Source organism: Acinonyx jubatus, chromosome B1, assembly GCF_027475565.1.
Source record: "Acinonyx jubatus isolate Ajub_Pintada_27869175 chromosome B1, VMU_Ajub_asm_v1.0, whole genome shotgun sequence".
NCBI classification, from domain to species: domain Eukaryota; kingdom Metazoa; phylum Chordata; class Mammalia; order Carnivora; family Felidae; genus Acinonyx; species Acinonyx jubatus.
The window spans coordinates 169,151,580-169,170,841 of record NC_069382.1 but is presented as its reverse complement, the minus strand read 5'-3'; the positions used below and the strand labels follow the sequence as shown (position 1 = coordinate 169,170,841).

Sequence of the window (19,262 nt, the reverse complement as noted above, 5' to 3'; positions counted from 1 at the left end):
AGTGATCTGTTCAGATAAATACCCAGCAGTGGAATAGCTGGACCATATGGTAGTTCTGTTTTTAATTTTTTGAGGAACCTCTATATTGTTTTCCACAGTTGCTGCACTGGTTTACCTTCCCACCAACAGTGCACAATGGCTCCTTTCTCTCCACGTCCTTGCCAACACCTGTGATTTCTTGTCATTTTATAATAGCCATTCTGACAGGTGTGAGGTGATGTATCATTGTGGTTTTGGTTTGTATTTCCCTGATGATCAGTGATGTGTAGCAGCATCCTTTAAACATACCTATTGACCATTTGTTGTATCTTGTTTGGAAAATTTTCTATTCAGATCCTTTGATCATTTTTAATTGGATTTTTTCCCAACTGAACAGTAGGAGTTCTTTATATTAACCCCTTATCAGATGTATGATTTGCAAATTTCCATGTTGCCTTTTCATTTTGTTGGTTTCCTTTGCTGTATACAGGTTTTTTAGTTCAGTGTAGTCTCACCTGTTTATATCTGCTTTCCTGCCTTCCTGCCTTTATTTTTAGGGTCAAATCCAAAAAATCATTACCAAGACTCATGTCAAGGAGCTTACCCCCTATATTTCCTTCTAGAAGTTTTATGCTTTCAGGTCTTATGTTCAAATTTTTAATCCAGTTTGAGTTGATTTTTGTATATGGTGTGAGCAAGTAATCCAGTTTTCTCACCGCCATTTATTAAAGAGCCACTCCTTTCCCCATTATATATTCTTTACTCCTTTGTCCTAAATTAACTGACCAATGTAACTGTTTTTATGCCAATACCATACTGTTTTGCTTATTATAACTGTGTAATATAGTTTAAGGAATTATGGTGCCTCCAGCTGTGTTCTTCTTTCTCAAGATTGCTTTGGCTACTCAGGGTCTTTTGTGGTTCCATACAAATGTTAGGATTGTTTGTTCTATTTCTGTGAAAAATATTGGAGACTGATAGACATTGCATTGAATCTGTAGATTGTTTTGGGTAGTATGGAAACTTTAACAATTTTAATTCTTACAATCTGTGAGCACAGTATCTACTTATGTGTCCTTGATTTCTTTCATCAGTGTCTTACAGTATTCAATGTACAGGTATCTCACTTCCTTGGTTATATTTATTCATAAGTATTTCATTCTTTTTTATGCAATTGTAAATGGATTGTTTTCTTAATCTCTGATAGTTCATCATTAGTGTATAGAAATGCAACTGATTTTTGTATATTGGTTTTGTATCCTGCAACTTCACTGAACTCATTTATTAGCTCTAACACCTTAGTGGTCATTAGGGTTTTCTATATATAGTATCACATTTTCTGCAAATAGTGACACTTTGGTTTGCTTTCCAGTTTGGCTGCCTTGTATTTCTTTTTCTTGCCTAATTGCTCTGTCTAGGACTTCTAGTACTATGTTTAATAAAAGTGACAAGAATATTGCATCCTTATTTTCTTCCTGATCTTAGAGGAAAAATCTTTGTAAGTTTGTAACCACCAAGGATGATGATAGCCGTGGGCTTGTCCTATATTATGTTGAGGTATATTTCCTCTATAACCACTTGGTATAAACTTTTATCATCAATGGAGGTTGAATATTGTCAAAATGCTTTCTCTGTATCTACTGAGATGATCATATGATTTTTATTCTTGATTTTCTTAATGTGGTGTTATCACACTGATTAGTTTGTAGATGAACTATCTCCATGTATCCCTGGAATAAAATCCCTCCTGATCATGGTGTATGAACCTTTTAACATATTATTGAGGCCAGTTTGCTAATAGATTGCTTATGGTTTTTGTATTCTACGTTCATCAGGCATATTGGCCTGTAATTGCCTTTACTGTGGTATCCTTGTCTGGTGTTGATATCTGAGTAATGCTGGCCACATAAAATGAGTTTGGAAATGTTCCTTCTTTGATTTTTTGGAAGAGTTTGAGAATGACTGGTATGAATGCTTTAAACGTTAGATAGAATTCACCAGTGAAGCCATCTGGCCTTGGACTTTTGTTTGCTAGGAGGTTTTTTGATTACAGATTCAATCTCCTTACTAGTAATTGGTCTGTTCAGATTTTGTTTCTTCATGATTCAGTCTTGTAAGAAAGATTCTGTTTCTAGGATTATATCTATTTCTTTTCTAGTTTGTTTCATTTGTTGGTGTATAATAGTTCACAGTATTCTTTTATGATCTTTTATATTTATCAGTTGTAATATCTCCTCTATTTGAGTCCTCTCTTTTTCTCTTGGTGAGTCTAGCTAAAGGTTTGTCTATTTCCTTTAACCAGCTTAGTTTTATTGCTCTTTTTTACTCTTTTTAGTCCCTATCTCAGCTTTGGGCTTAGCTTGTTCTTTTCTAGTTCCCCAAGGTATAAAGTTAGGTTGTTTAACTTGGGATCTTTCTTGTTCTTGACATAGGCATTTATTGCTATCAGCTTCCCTCTTAGAACTGCTTTTGCTGCATCCCGTAAGTTTTGGTATATTATCTTTCCATTTTCATTTGTCTCCGGGTATTTTTTTTTCTTTTGGTTTCTTCCATGACCCACTTGGTTGTTCCATAGCATGTTGTTGAATCTCCACATATTTTTTAATTTTCCATTTTTTTTTCTTATAAATGACTTCCAGTTCCATACTGTTGTGGTTAGAAAAAACGCTTGATATGATGTCAGTCTTTTTAAATTTATTGACTTGTTTTTGTGGCCTAACCTACGATCGATCATTCCTGGAGAATGTTTCATATGTGCTTAAAAATGTCTATTCTGGGGTGCCTGGGTAGCTCAGTCAGTTGAGCATCTGACTTCAGCTCAGGTCATGATCTCACGGTTCATGAGTTTGAGCCCCACATCAGGCTCTCTGCTGTCAGTGCAGAGCCTGCTTTGGATCCCCTGTCTCCCTGCTCTCACCCTCTCTGCTCCTCACCCATGTTGTGTCTCTCTCAAAAATAAACATTAAAAAAAAGAAGAATGTCTATTCTTCTTGGAGGGAATATTCTGTAAAGGTCTGGTAAGTGCAATGTTTACTTACTGATTTTCTGTCTGGATGATCTAGTTAGGGGATGAAGCCCCCTACTCTTACTATATTGCTAACTCTCTCTTAGATCTGTGAATTTTGTTTTAGATCTTTATTTTTTTTTTACTTCTTTAATGTTTATTTTGAGAGAGAGAGAGAGAGAGAGCGCGCGCACGCACATAAGGCAGGAATAGAGAGAATCCCAAGCAGGCTCTGTGTTGATAGCATGTACTGTGAGATCATGACCTGAGCCAATAAAAGGTATCAGTTGCTTAACCGACTGAGCCAACCAGGCACCCCTATTCTTTTTTTTTTTTAATGAATAAATGAGTATCATTTATTTTTGAGACAGACTGAGCAGGGGAAGGGCAGAGAGAAAGGGAGACAGAATCCCAAGCAGACTCCGTGTTGTCAGCACAGAGCCCAACACAGGACTCAAACTCACAAAATGAGATCACGACCCAAGCCAAAATCAAGAGTCAGATGCTTAAGTGAGCCACCCAGCTGCCCCTTGCTTTATATCTTTAGATGTTCCTATGTTAAGTCCATACCTACAAATGTTATATCCACTTTTGGGTTGACATTTTTATCATTATATAATGACCTTCTTTGTTTCTTATTATAGTCTTTTGTTATCTGATATAAGTAAAGTTATTCCAGTTTTCTTTTGGTTTCCATTAGCCTGGAATATCTTCTTCCATTCCTTCACTTTCGGTCTGCTTCTGTCCTTAAAACTGAGTAAGTCTCTTGTTAGCAGCAAGACAAATGGATATTACTTATTTAATCCAGTCAGCCACTCTTTTGATCAGAGAATTTAGTCGATTTACATTTAATGTATTGATAGATATGGATGTACTGACATTTTTATTGTTTTCTGGCTGTTTTGTAACTTTTTTGTTCCTTCTTCTCTTTGTGATTTGTTTTCTATAGTGGTATGCTTAGATTCTCTTTTTGTGTATGTACTATAGACATTTCTCTGTGGATACCATGAGGCTTACATAAAACCGGTCTATTTTATGTTTATAACAAGTTCAAACACATTCTAAGGCTCTACCATTTTTACTCTCCCCACCTCCCATTCTATTTTTAATGTCATAGTTTACATCTTTGCAAGTTGGGTGTCCATTATTGTCATTATAGTTATTTTTACTACTTTAGTAAGCGATTAACCCACCACCATATTACAACATAAGATTATTCTGAATTTATATATTAACCTTTAAGCATTCATATTTACACTTTTATATGCTTTCCTCTTATTAATCAGCACTTTCAGGGGTGCCTGGGTGGTTCAGGAGGTTAAGTGTCCAACTTGATTTCAGCTCAGGTCCTGATCTCATAGTTCATGGGTTCAAGACTCACACCAAGCTCTGCACTGATAGTGCGAAGCCTGTTTAGGATTCTTTCTCTTTCTCTCTCTCTCTCTCTCTCACACACACACACACACACACACACACAATAAATGAATAAACTTTTTAAAAAATCAGCACTTTCAGCTTAAAGAAGCCCCTTTATTAACATTTCTTATAAGGCTGGTCTAGTGGTGATGAACTCCTTTAGTTTCTCCTTGTCTGGAAAATGGTCTCTCACTCTTAAATAGAACAAACTGAGGGTTGATGGGGGGTGGGGAAAAGAGGAAAGTGGGTGATGGGCACTGAAGGGCACTTGTTGGGATGAGCACTGGGTGTTGTATGTATGCCAATTTGACAATAAAGTATATTAAAAAGAAAAAGAAAAAACGGTCTTTCAGTTCTGAAGGACAGTATTGCCAGGTAGAGTATTCTTTGTTGCATTGTTTTTCTTTCAGCAGTTTGAATATATCATTCCACTGTCTCCTAGTCTGCAAAGGTTCTACTAAAAAAATTGCTGATGGTATTATGGGTTCCCTTTTGTGTAACAAGTTGTTTCTCTCCTTTAGCTTTTGGCAATTTAATTGTGTCTTGGTGTCTCTTTGGGTTCATCTTGTTTGAAACTCTGAGTTTCCTAGAACTGAATGTCTATTTCTTTCTCCAAGTTAGGGAAATTTTCACCCTCTTTCTCTTCTCTTTTAGGACCCTTAGATTATAAATATTGGTTGGCTTCATGTTATCACATAAATCCCTTAAGCTAAGCTATAATCACTTTCATTCTTTTATCTTTTTGCTGTGATTGGATGAGTTTCATTGACCTATCCTCAAGTTCACTGATCCTTTCTGTTCATTTAGTCTGTCATTGAACCTTTCTATTGTATTTTCCAGTTCAGAAACTATAGTCTTCAAGTCTGTGATTTGTTTGGTACTTTTTTCACTTTGTTCATGAATTATTTTTATGACCATTATTGTAAACTATCACATAAATCACTTAATGGAGATCAAGCAAAATCTCCATTTTGTTAAGATCTTTTTGTGAGGTTTTATCTCTTTTATGTTTGGAACATATTACTGTGTCTTCATTTTCATTGACTCTGTTTTGGTTGCTATGCATTAGCTAAAAGAGCCACCTCTCCCAGTCTTGAAGGAGTGGCCTCATGTAGGAAAAGAGCCTAATTATTCAACACTGCCCTGGCTCTACCATCTTTGTTTTTAGTGACACCCAGTAGTTGAGGGTATGCCAAGACCTGTCAGTATCCCACAGTGGGGAATGTCACTTGGAACCTAGATGCTAGCCTCTGGAGAGTGTTGCAGTTGGCCCATAAGTATGTGTTAAATTAGAAGCCTGTCCCTCAGGCCAAAGCTTTTAAGATAGCAGGCCTTTTGCACAGAGAGACTGGGTGCATTTCAGTCTGCTGCCTCTGTGCTGGGCCATGGGGGATTAGCCACAGTGGGTCCATGTGATCTTATTTTGGACTGTTTTCTTGTTTGCTATGTCCTTATAGGTCTCGTGGATACAAGTCTCATTGCCTATTAAAGCTAGAGGTTTTGGAGGCCCATCTCTAGTGTGGAAGTCTTAAAAGTGAGGGCACCAAACGTGGGTCCAAACCCTTCACTCCTCAGGGAAAAGCTGGGAGTTGTTAGTTGCCTCCTGGTTGTGTGTCATCATGCTGGGGATGGAATTTAATGTCAAGATTTTCTCACCCTCTCCTACCCAGTTTGATGTGGGTTTTTTCTTATTCACCTGATGTGCAGGAATCAGTTTCTTTCAGACGACTTGTTCCATATATAGCTGTACATTCACTGTGTCTGTGGGAAGAGACATGCCTATCAGTAGGCTAGACATGGCTTAGCAGAGTCTTCTGTTCAGGGTCTCACAAGGCTGCAATTGGTTGGAGCTGCAATCTCATGTAAGGCTCAGTGTCTTTGTCCAGGCTGTTTGTTGGTGAGATTCCATCCTTTACCTTCAGAGTACCGAGGCCTTCAGATCCTACAAGCAGCCCTCAGTTTTTATGCTTTCAGTCCAGCATTAAAGAGTCTCTTCCGAGCCTGTGAAGTTCAAGGGTTTACATGGGAGTTTATAAGCAGATTTAGGGGGCAATACTCTTTTCAGGATATTCTCCCTCACATTTCAGTAGTTCTGGCAGGCCCAAACTCTGTTCTCTTAACTCAACTCTACAAGCTAGTAAGACAATGACTTTACGGTTGTCTCATGGACTTAACCTCAGGTGCAAAGGCATATAAAGATGAATTTTACCCAGTAGCCTTCTCTTCTTTCAAGAGTTGGCATCTTTCCAATTTCTACCAGCTTTTGGTTGGTTGCTCTCCAGTGCCTTTGAATAGTCTGTCCCAGGTTTGTAACTATTATCTGCAAAAAGATAATCTGCAATTCTGCCAAAGTAGGATGTTGCTTATGTTTTTAATAATCCTACATAGACTCTCTCCAGACACTATCCATGGATTAAAGCAGAGCCTTAGACCATGGTTCATAAATACTTGCAGATATGCTTTAGTAAGTTATGATTATGCACCATCTTTTGAAAAAGTCACTATAAATGTCTTATACAATAAATATTGGTTGAAACAGCAACTTCATGGACTCCTTTTAGACGAGGAACCATTAACAACTATTTCGTTTCAGGAAAATCTTCACAGATTGCTGAGCACTTTCCTTGCATTTCCCCACTCTTCTGAGTTAAGTGGCTATTAGCACCCTCACTTTGTAATAACAGTTCGACAGCTTGCATGTACAATTTTTAGTCAAGGCCAAGATTTAAACTCAATACAGATTATAGACCAGAGGCTTCTAACTTGAATATGGTCATCTTGCTCCACATTCCAGAAATGAGCAAAAACTTCTTTGGTATAGCTTTATTACTACATACCACAGTTACCTGAAATGCTTCTAAAGACATGTGGGGTTTTTTATCTTTTCTAGATATAATGTTCCTGAAAAGATAGCATTTTTCTACAGGAGGCTGTGTGGTTGCTGGATACAGAAAAAAGAAAGACTCTCCGGGTCACAGACATTGTACAATTGCCATTGTACAGTGGCAAAACAGTGACATATAACCTTGATGTTTATCATAGTTCCTCTTCAAAGTCTTACATATTCTATGCTCTGCACTGTTAATAGTAACCTATGACATAACTGTAAATATTCAACTTTTTGATAACTTTTATATTTTGAAATATTTCCTTTAAAATAAAATTGTTGACTAGATATTTGTAATGTTTTCCTGGATTAAAGGGAGAAAGGAAGACAGCTTTGCAGAACATCATGAAGTGTGGGCAGCACAGATATTAACAGTTAAAAGTTAAGCCTATTTAGCAGAATCAGTCTTACAATAAAAACACCAATTTAAAAGAATCAAACTATAAACCATAAGCTTTTATCTCCTGAGTCGTCATACCACATACTGTAGAATTCCTTTCACAAAATTAAATCACTGGACTTCTCCTGAAGATATATTCAAAATCTTCCCCGTTATCACACACACCCCGTATTTTTCCTACAACAGTATATCCTTCCTTGCCACCCAAGGCTAATGTCACCAAAGTCTAAGCAGCTGGCAGAAATGAGTCATGTAGCCTTACTTTGTCTCAGATGATAGGATTTTATAGAATAGGCGCCAGCATCCTGAGCATTACAAAGATACCCAGTGGCACCTATGAGCCTATGGTAGACCCCACAGGGGGGTCAGTGATGTTTTATTGCATCCAAGTATCCACATGCATGATGCCTCCAACGTTTTGATCTGTTCTTGCTCCCACAAAGGCTGGCCAGAGAATGGGCCAAGTAAAGCCGATGTTTTACTAAGTGATACAAGTTATTATCATTAAACCCACTATCATCCCCTTGTTTTCCCATTATCACTGGAAGGATGTTGTAAAGTTAGTTAGAAGAATAAGAGCCATAGGCACCTGGGATCTGTGAGAGTAAAGCACATTATATTTGGGGAGTTATGAGCCTTAAACATTCACTAATAAGCAAAATTACACCAGAACTTAGGAAGACACTACTCCTCGTACATAAATCACTGTTCCTTGTTAATAACTTCAAGAGGCCGAATAATGGACTGCCAAAACTTAACAGGATGAAGGATAAAGCACAGTAGTTTGTTATAGCTTCCAAAATGGCCAAGCCTCAATGGATCTCAAAAGAAGCATGCAGTTTGCTGCAAAGATGTGTGGCATCAAGTAGCTCCAGCAGATCCATGTTGCCATCTCATATTTTAAAGAGCGTATTCACCATCTCTAATTCTAAAAAAAAAAGTAATCTTATACACTGATTATGCCAATCATAGAGCACTTAGAATGAATAACAAAATCATAATAAACAAGGGAAGGACACTATTCATTTTTCTGGCTGCAAGAAGAATATACTCCCTTTCCTGGGGAGGAAAGAACAAGTAGGCAGACAAAAAGCACTAGAAATGGAAGAATATGCGTAAGAAAGCCATGCTCACCCCACAGGTAAGGTGAGGCAGTCGTCAATCAAGGATATCTTCACTGAAGCGCAAATTTCAAGCTGGGCTTTAACAAAGAGAGGAGCAAGGCTTAAGGCAATGTTTTATTCCCATAATGAATTTAGTCTGCATGGAAAACATTTTTAAATACACTTTAAATGTCTCAAGAACTTTGTTTCACCTCCCAAATAGACTGTCAATTACTTAAAGGGAGGAAATAGTATCCTAATTTTATAATTCTCTTAGCACATACCTCTGAACATTTACTGACAAAATTTTTTAAATGACAAAATTTAGACAACTAAATTCCAGGCTAGTTCCACAGCCTCAGAGCTCCTCAACAAATACAGTTACAGGTACAATCTAAAACTCTAGTCCAGTCTGTGGAGTCTGTCATAGGGCAGAACCAGATCTCCCAGAGACAAACTAAACAAAAATCAGGGTTCATTTTGTCCCAAGCCAGAGTGAGATTAACTTAGACCCTACTGGTTTGAACCTGATGAGTTGAGACTCTAGAAGGATAAAAATGTGGCAATCCTTTTGCAGCCCCCCATATCTTCCAGTAATACCAAAGAGGCCTCCCCATGACATGCTATTCACAAACAGAGAGATGGCTGGCACTTAAAGAGGTAATCAAGTTGGGAAGTAATTGCCAAAGTTCTATTTCACATAGCTGGTTAGTGAGAAATATAGTTAGCTTCTTACCCAATGATTTGCAAACTAATAAAGTAATATAACAACATACTATTTTACTGTACACAATGACATTCTTAAGAATTTGTACATGTATCAGGTGGAACATTTTTATTTCTCATTTATATTCTGTAAGATATTTGACAATGTACAAAGAATACCCAGTTCTAGGTGGTGACTGTTTTGTATTACGATTTATTTACAAAATTTCACCACATAATAGTAACTACCTTTTTAAAAAAAAACCAGCATTGGTCCTATAAAGGCCATTAGGATAAATTCTTAAGCCTACAAAAGTTGCCTTAGTACCAATGTTTCCAGGCATATATTGTTAACTAAAATCTGACTCCAAAGCCCACATATAGTTGACAGGGGACAGTGGAGGACCCAAGCAGTCCTATCAACCTCTATAAGAGGTGTATGTTAGCCTACTGGTTACATCCTTCTAGCAGTACCACCATTTATTTGTAATGGGACCACCAAGTTGCCCCATTATGCTAAAATATGGTTCCTTTGGGGAAAAAACAAGGCATTCTCTAGACAAGCTAGACTGGTCAACAGGGTGAGTAAAAAGTGGCTGTCAGTAGTGAAAAACAGTTTCATTTCTTTGAACTTTTTCCTTTTCCTTTTCTGGACTCCTTATCTTTTTCTGATTTTGAAGGCTTTGAAGATTTTGTCTTTTTCTGTTGGGAGGGAAGAATGCACAAAATAGTTAACAGCTGTATTCATGAGGAAATGAAATACGTTACTTTCTACAATAAAGCAAATCTTTACCTGCAACTTAGTAAGAAGAAAGAGTGTAAACATCTTCCATTACTGCTACCCCTGACGAGCTTACTTCCAAGAAATGGCTAGCTGAAGCCCTCAACTACTGAAAAGCTATTTAGAATCTAGAACTAAGATATGTTACCCAGGCATGCAATTTCTTGGATTTGGCACAAGGTATATTTAGGAAAGACAAAATGAGCAGGCAATACAAATAGGATAACGTTTTAATGAAGAATTTCCTTTTCTTTCGGTTTCAGATTAGAGATCTAAACACGTTCAGTTTGAGAAGGGGAGAGAGGGAGACAACCTCTTATGTCTACACAAGACTAGAGAACTACACCGGAGAAGGCCACCTTCCTACCCCTGCATATACAAACCAGAAATGAGGGACAAGAATGACACACACTAAGGACAAAAAAGAACACAGACTACATTCCTTTGTCTTAGCCAATGGTAAACAGTGGGCTGATGCCATAAATGATTTTAATCTTTTCTAGCACAAGGATGTTTTATTCTGAGGAAAATTCTATAGGCAGTTCAATGGCTACTGCAAAACACAAAAAAACAGAAGGGAGAGATGGTTTCATTGAAAATGTTTTTCTTGATTAAGCTGTAAAAATCTGTCTCTAGGGTAAAGCACACACCAATGGCCAAATAAAAAATGGTATTTTTTCTAACAGGGCATATGATGATCAGATCAATATGATGGCCTATTTTCTTGCTATCTGGCTCTTACACTATTATAAATAGCTGACTGTTTACAAGAATAAAATCTACACCTTCTCCACCCTCACTCAGTGTAATGAATACAAAAACTTAAATAGGCCCTGAATAATTTCAGAAGGCAAGTTATACACAAGAAAAGATAAACTACTAAGGGACTATCATGGCATTTGCTGTCTGAAGCTTAAAATGTTACCTTGATCATTGCATCAGTTTCCACAGAATCTTGGTCTTTCTCATCAGCTTGAGAGTCATCTTCATTTAACTCTTCACTGTATTCAGAATCCAGTGATGCGCCTGTGCTGTGTCTGGGTGTCTTCACTGCCTGGAGTGAATATGGAGTAAGGTGGACTTCCTTATTGTAGGTTCTTGTGAACGCTGCTTTCACCTATAGGAAAGGAACAGAGGGAGTTGGTTAATGATCTAAGTGCCAAACAACCTTTCAAATAGTTTTGCAAGACTCTGCAAGACCCCTGAAGTATTCTGCAAAATATTTATGCAAGTTCATGTAAGTATATGTATATACATTTTTCTATAAAGAAGTCCCATATTTTTCATGACATTCTTAATAGAGCCTATGACTCAAAAAAATAAGAACCAGTATTTGGGAACATTAGGCAGAGAAAAGAAAAAACTGTAACTCATCATTTTTGCCTATTCAGTGCATTCCACAATTCTACAAAGTGAGAAGCAGTGAATCAAATCAAAAAAGACTTACAATAAAGTACAAGTTAAAGTTGGTCTTTAATTACCACAAAATACATAAATTACCATGACAGTGGTTACTTCAAAATACTAGGTAACTTGAAGTCTTAACTTGAAGCTTCTAAACATGACTGTAGAATTACTCCTTGAATTCAAACAATTACTCCTTGAATTCAAACAATTCAAACTCATAACCATAAAGTCAGATCAAAATTCTGGAGAAGGCAAGCCACACGGAATAAATAGGTCTTTTACAACAACAGCACCAAGAAACTGGCACAAGTGTGTAAGGTACTGGGTATTACAAATTCATGTTATGTCACTTTGGTTTTTTCATGATTATAAAAAAAAAAAAAAAAATAGGGGATACATTATTACATAACAGATTGTCCAACTATGCTAAATACTAAATTCATACATTAGGCAGACTGAGAAAAAGTATAAAAATCCTCAGTCCATAAACACTTCCTTCTTTTCATAATGTATTACCACCGTCTTATTTACTTTCCCAGGTTTATCTACACCCCCCCCATAAGGAATATATTTAGATTTGCCTCTGAGATTTCATGTTTTACTTTTCCACTCAGCATAAAGCAATGACAAAACTACAAACTACAAGGTCAAATCCAGAAGTCCATTCTTAATAGTGCATGCAAATAGTATCTTTGGAAAGCATAGGCCATAAGAAGCAAAAGACATTTAAGAAGAGAACAATTAAACCTTTTTAAAGTACCTACAACATCTCTGAAATAGTCCTAGTACAAGCCTGGTAATCACAAAGTGATGGAAAACGAGTGGGTTACACAATTTACCTTGGGATCCAACTTGGAGAAGAGACTAGGTTTGCCTCCCCAGCTGCTAATTTCCATGATATTCTCAAAGTCTTCTTTCATCAAGTAGTATGTGTCCATAAGAGCAATAACATCCTGTACTCCTTCTACCCCTTGGGAGATCAAGGGCTGTACAAGTGCATTCCTTATATGTGACAGATAATCCATGTTTACAGTCCTTTTGCTGGAATAAGTTCTTAAACCAAAACAAAAGAGATACCTATAGTCAATGGCAAACCACCACCAACTCAAGTCATAATGTGCTGGATAGAGTTCAATCCACTTTTAAAAATGCCCAATGTAATGTCTACTATTTACCAGCCGGTATAGGGAAAGCCTAGCACTACACCATCAGGGTAATGGATACACACCAGTGTGCTCAAAGGGAATTTACTACTTATCTCGAATCAGTGAATGAAAAACAAACATAGGTTCTACTTCCAATCTACTCTTAAGGCCTAGGCAACAAAAACATTTCTATGTACTCCTTATAGCCAAAGATTACTCATTCCCAGTTCCAAATCTTAAATGCATCAGTAAAAGGCAGTGAGATTTCCTACCTCAAGTGCCACTGTTACTTCCTATATGAGGGTCTGTAGCACCTTTTTATCTCTGATTATAACATGCAAAATTACATATGAATGTTTCTCTCATATTTCCTTGTACTGTACTATTACTCTGAAATCCTTAGTTCTAGAGCAGGGTTTTCCCCAAACTAAGAAAACTGCAGAAAACGTCCCTGTAGAATCACAAGGTGGTCCACACTGGTGAGGGGAAGGCTTTGGGAGAAAGTCTCTGATTTGCTGAGAACTACAATGTTATCATGAAATGACAGTTTCTCTCTCTCAAATACTGTCACTCAAAGACAGAAAATAGCTGAACAAAACAAAATCTAAATCTAAATCTTTCCAAGCCAGCTACCACCATCATCAAACCAGACAATTATATGTATGCATACTTCAAACAACAAACCTCAAAAGCTGTTGGGCTTCAGAACCCATAAAAATTTTTAAATTACTAATGGGTCCTGCTCTTGCTTTCAGGTAAACTGGGTCTGAATCACAAGAATCCACAGTTTTCTTGATCAGAAATCTAGAACCCTGTCCCACGACAGCTTTACTACCTAGGCAAAGAATCCCAAAAATTCCTACTTTTTTTTTTTAAGTTTATTTATTTTGAGAGAAAGGGAAGGGGCAGAGAAAGGGAATCCCAACGTGGCTCTGTGCTGTCAGAATGGAGCCTGATGTGGGGCTCAGTCTCACGAACCGTGAAATCATGACCTGAGCTGAAATCAAGAGTTGGACACTCAACCAACTGAGCCACCCAGGCGCCCCCAAAAACTCTTATTTTAAATTCACCCATTTCCTCTAGATTCAGTCTTCCATAACCAGGCACACTAGTTAGCTGAAGACAAGTATGAGCCCATAAGCTCCAGTGCCTAAGAAAATCATGAAACCTTTTCCAAAAGTATTTTCTTATATTTGTTACAGTACTGTTACCTTCTACTAGAAATCACAGAAATAACTCTAGAAAAGTCTAAAGGTATCATCTAATGTTCCTAAATCAAGGGTTCATAAACTCAGAAGTCTGTAATTCCCCTAACATTATTTGTACGTTAGTGCAGTTTGGGGGTAATAAAGATCAAAGAGCTTTCAGATTCTCAAAGGCATGTATAACCCCAATAAGAACTAATAATAAAACTGCACTTCCATTTTTAAAGAGAAACTGAGATCTATCAAAGTTCAATGACTTAACCAAGGTAAATAGAAAGGTCCTAATTTACTTTAAAAATTGTGAAATGCACTGTAGATGTCCTTTGATGATAACAATGTCCTGTATATGATTCATGAAGAAACATTTATTGAGCAATTTTATCTGCTGGATGGGTAGGCCTCAGTTCCTACCACCAGAAATATTTGGTCTAATGGGAGAAGGGGACAAAAAACACAGCCATAAAACAAAATGGAAGTCCAGTGCTCACCACCTACATGAATATGGTGAGGGCACCAAAGACGGACACCCCCAGGGTACAGGGATGCATCACCTTTAAAAAGCAGAGTGCAGGGAGTAGGAAAAGAGCTGACAGCTGGGCCCCTCACTGGATCAATGAGAAGAGCAGTAGGGAAAACAGCACTCTCCAGTTTCTAGAGGCCGCTGACGTCCCTTGGCTCATGGTCCGGTCCCTCTTCCCATCTTCAAAGCCAGCAATGTATCATCTTAAAAATGTCTTTTCTCTCTGACTTGACACTGCTCCATTTCTTTTTTCTTTTGTAAAGACCTTTGTAATTACATTGGACCTGCCCAGATAATTGAGGACAAACTTCCCACCTTTTTTTTTGTTTGTTTATTTTTGAGAGAAAGAGTGAGCAGGGGAGGGATGGGAGGGGGAATCCCAAGCAGGCCCCGCATTGCCAGTGCAGAGCCCAACGCTCTGACCTGAGCCAAAATCAAGAGTTGGATGCTCAACCTACTGAACCACCCAGGTGCCCTGACAAATTTCCCATCTTAAGGGAAGAATAAATTTATATTATTCTAAAGCATTAAGTTTTGGTAATCTGTTATAGCAGAAATAGAAACTAATACAAGAGTGGCAAAAAAAAGACCCATGCCAAGGCTATGAAGAGGGAACACAGAATTTTACAAAACCAGAAGAAAGGAACTATTTCAGCTCAACTTCAAACAAAAGTTAAGAGTGGACCAATACTGGGGCACCTGGGTGGCTTAGTCAATTGGGCATTCCAATCTTGATTTCAGCTCGGGTCCTGATCTTACAATTCCTGAGTTCAAGCTCCATATCGGGCTCTGCGCTGACAGTGCAGACTGCTTGGGATTCTCTCTCTCCGCCCCTCCCCTGCTCCTGTTCTCTCTCTCTCTCTCTCTCTCAAAATAAATAAACTTACAAAAAAAATGGACCCATGTTAATGTTCCCTCCAGATATCAGAGAGAGAAATAAGATTGCTCAAGTGGTTCTTCATGGTTACAAATGAATTCCTAAGGTTCACTTAATATTTGTGCGCCTGCACATTTTCCAAGTTTCTAAACTTTAACAAAACAAATAACAAGAATTTTTGAACTTCATTAAACTTCTCCAAACACATTTGTTTTCAGTCATCTGCATGTCTGCCTCCTGTTGTTATATGCTAAACTGTGTCTCCTCTCCTAAAGTACCAGGTCAGTTTCCTACTAGGGAGGTAAAAACTAGTTCATTTATCTAAATAGTCCCCTTTTTCCTATGAAGTTATTTGGGAGCTGAGACGTTACGTATGCCTACTAGTAATAGGCATAGTCAGTAATAAATAGTAGCACTACCTCAGATTTACAGAGCTTTAAAATTTATCTTAAAGTTATGGCACATTTACCATCTGGGTTTAAATTCCAAAGTATCCTTTTAAGTGATAAAACAATTGTTATACTGATTATAGATAATAAAACTCAGGTCCACAAACTGTAAGGAACTTATCCAGGATCATTTATCTAGTTGCAGCAAAATAAACTAAAGCCCAAATCTTGTGCTTATGTTGTCCTAAATACGCACCCTGATAACACATGGCGTAATCATGGAGGCATGGAGTAACAGCACTTACCTGAGACCCATGTGCTGTGCTAGGTCTTGTACAATACGATCGTGTTTGCCGGCAGATGAGTGCTTCCCCAACCAGCTTGGGAAGGTAGGAAACTGGGTCATGTACCCCCTCATTAACTCTCCAGGAAGAACACTGGCATAAATGGCCTGAAAAAAAAAAGTGCAGTCCAAAATCTGATTCAGTACAGAGCTTCCTACACAGCTGCCAGCTTCCAAGGAGTCTCTGGCAAATGAAGCAACGCTGTCCCAGGTACCTAATTCCAGGGCATCACACCCTTCCCCTCTGCCTCTCATCTGTTGGTATGGCAAACTTCTCCCAGAGAAAACAACAGATCGGTCCAGAACACATTATGGTCCTCAGAGAGACCATCTTGCCAGTTCATTCAGGCTTCTCAACCACTGATCCCAACATACCAGTTACTTCATTGTGTCAATGTCACAGGAAAGACTTTAAGAGGAATAGGATTACCTTTAACATAAACTACTGATAGCACAGGTGGATCAAGACATGGAAAACTGAATAGAGTATCAAGTAAATTGAGAAAAGATTTTTAAAACGGTATCCTTGAATATCTTCTAGATCCAGGGCTCATACTTTTTAAAGTTGGAATTATACATAAATTTTGTATCCTGCTTTATTCCAGTAATAGTCTCTCATAAGCATTTTTTCATATTAAACAATCTTTATAAATAATTTTAAGGACTACATAATGTTCCATCAAGAGTATTTACCATAATTAATCATTCTCCTATTGCCAGACATGGAGATTTTCTCCAATTTCTTATGCTATCAAAACTAATGTAATATTTTTGTACATTAAGCTTTTCCTATGTTTCAAATTATTTCTTTAGGATAAAATCTTGAAGGTACAATTATTAGTTTAAAAAATGAACACTTTGGGGCACCCGGGTGGCTCAGTCAGTTAAGGGTCTGACTCTTGATTTTGGCTCAGGTCATGAACTCACAGTTCATGAGATGGAGTGTGGAGTCAGGCTTCACACTATTAGGGTGGATTTTCCCTCCCTCTGCCCCGCCCCACCTCTCTTTCTACTCCTCCCTCTGCTCATGCTCTCTCAAAATAAATGAACTTTTAAAAAAATGAACACTTTTAAAACATAAGAGAAGGGATTCTTTATATCCAGAATGAATATTGTTTTATTACTGTTTTCAGATAATGTATAGGTTGAATTAGGACAAGAGTAAGCCTTCCGGAAGTCCCTTGATTATTATCACTCAGGCCAATAATACAGTACAAATATGCAAAGCTCAAGAACAAATAACACTCTTAATTATGACAGTCTGCAAAATTCTGTTTTGAGTAGAAGCTACCAACCCAGATAACGTACTGAATATAAAACTGCCTCTTGAGCAATGATGAAGAAAATCAGAATTCACATATCAGAGGCCCCTGGGTGGCTCAGTCGAGCGTCCAACTTCAGCTCAGGTCATGATCTCATGGTTCATGAGTTTGAGCCCCGCATCTGGCTCACTGCTGTCAGTGCAGAGCCCACTTCAGCTTCTCTGTCCCCCTCTGTCTCTGCCCCTCCCCCACTGGCACTCTCTCAAAAATAAACAAACGTTAAAAAAAAAAAAAAAGAATTCACATATCAGAAAAGTGGCTGCTGACCTGCTCTGGCTATCCTACTTTAAGTAGGAGCTACTTAGCAACCATCTGGGAGAGCCAAGAATGACAAAAAAGAAATGGGATTCTTAGGGAAAAACAGAGCAAGTAACACTTTTGACTAACATCTTATTTATGACCAGAATCTAATGTTCCTATTTCTACAGGTCCATTTACATAAAAACATTTTGAAACACTGAAAAATAGGGCAATTTTTAAGAAATAGACAATAGTGACCACAGAGTGTTTTAATCTCTAACAGACTGTATTTTTGCCATAAGAGCCATAATGTTTATCTGGTATTTCAAATAGCTACAAGAGCTAAAAGCTATTTTGTTCTCTTTAACTAAAGCAGAGCCTGCATTTTAAGGACAGCCCTATGCTTACCTGCGTGGGCAGAAGACTCCAGTTTTGCTTACTCCGGATCTGACGGTCCACGAGGTCACCATCACATATGCTATCTGCTGCTCTGCTTAAAAGCATCAAGTGCTTTTTCATGTCACCCCTGCAGAAATAAACCAGTCTGGATTACAGCACTGTCCATACCTCAGACCCCTCTCTCCCAGGTATCTGGAGGATACAAATTCTACCCCTCACTAGCTCTGAACACTCACCCTGCAGCTACAGGCTTCACATGTACGTAGTTCTCCTGGACAAAGAGGGGTGCTATTGAATAATCATGAAAAAAGAGATCTGACTTGTCCATAAGCGACATATGAGCAGTCTCCTCTCCAGCTGCAAACACTTTCCGGGCAACATCAAATGGGCCCTAAAAAAAGGGAGGGACACACCTAGCAAAATGGCCAATGTCTAAAATACTGACAACATTAAATGCCGGCAAAGATGTGGAGCAACAGGAACTCTCATTTACTGCTGGTAGGGGTGCAAAATGGTGCAGTCACATGTAAGACAGACTGGCAATCTTTCTGCAACAGTGAATATACTCTTAGTATACCATCCAGCACTTGTGCTCCTTGGTATTCACCCAAATTAATTAAAAACATACTACACAAAAAAACCTGCATGGATCTTTACATCAGCTTTATTCATAACTAAAAATTTGGAGGCAATCCAGATGTCTTGCAGTAAGTGAATAAACTGTGACACATACAGACACTGGAATACTGGAATATTATTCAGCACAAAAATAAGGCCATGAAAAGATATGGAGAAACCTTAAATGCATGTTACTAATTCAAAGAAGCCAATCTGATAAGATTATATACTGTATGATTCCAACTATATGACATTCTGAAAATGATGAAACTACAGAGACAATAACAAGATTAGTGGCTGTCAGGGGTTCGGGGAAGGGATGATGAACAGGCAGAATATAGAGTATTTTTACGACAGTGACAGTATTCTGTGTGATACTACAATGGTGGATACAAGCTATGATACATTTGTCAAAAGCCATGGAATGTACATCAAAAGTGAAAGAACCCTAATGTAAACTATGGACTTTGGGTAATAATGATGTACCAGTACATGTTCAGCTGTAACAAAGGTACCACTCTG

General features: G+C 38.0%; 2 protein-coding genes across 5 annotated transcripts in view; one reads left to right on the top strand and one right to left on the bottom strand.

The window, feature by feature from the left end:
- Window positions 1–10,963, top strand: part of WDR19 (WD repeat domain 19) — a 112,428-nt gene extending 101,465 nt beyond the window's left edge. For 2 of the 3 annotated variants that reach the window (XM_053217452.1, XM_053217453.1), the window contains exon 37: window positions 7,290–7,574. The gene's annotated coding sequence lies outside the window, so the exon portion shown is untranslated. Of the gene's footprint in view, window positions 1–7,289; window positions 7,575–10,538 lie in introns of those variants that run through there. The other variant, XM_027055491.2, reaches the window with a different exon arrangement.
- RFC1 (replication factor C subunit 1) overlaps window positions 8,282–19,262 on the bottom strand; it is an 84,801-nt gene continuing 73,820 nt past the window's right edge. For both annotated transcript variants that reach the window (XM_053217454.1, XM_015083282.3), the window contains exons 20-25: window positions 18,359–18,513; window positions 18,132–18,249; window positions 16,124–16,269; window positions 12,522–12,735; window positions 11,201–11,392; window positions 8,282–10,196 (exon numbers count right to left, since the gene is read on the bottom strand). In XM_053217454.1, coding sequence (XP_053073429.1) covers window positions 10,113–10,196; window positions 11,201–11,392; window positions 12,522–12,735; window positions 16,124–16,269; window positions 18,132–18,249; window positions 18,359–18,513 — 909 coding nt within the window. In that variant the 3' untranslated portion in view covers window positions 8,282–10,112. The remainder of the gene's footprint in view (window positions 10,197–11,200; window positions 11,393–12,521; window positions 12,736–16,123; window positions 16,270–18,131; window positions 18,250–18,358; window positions 18,514–19,262) is intronic.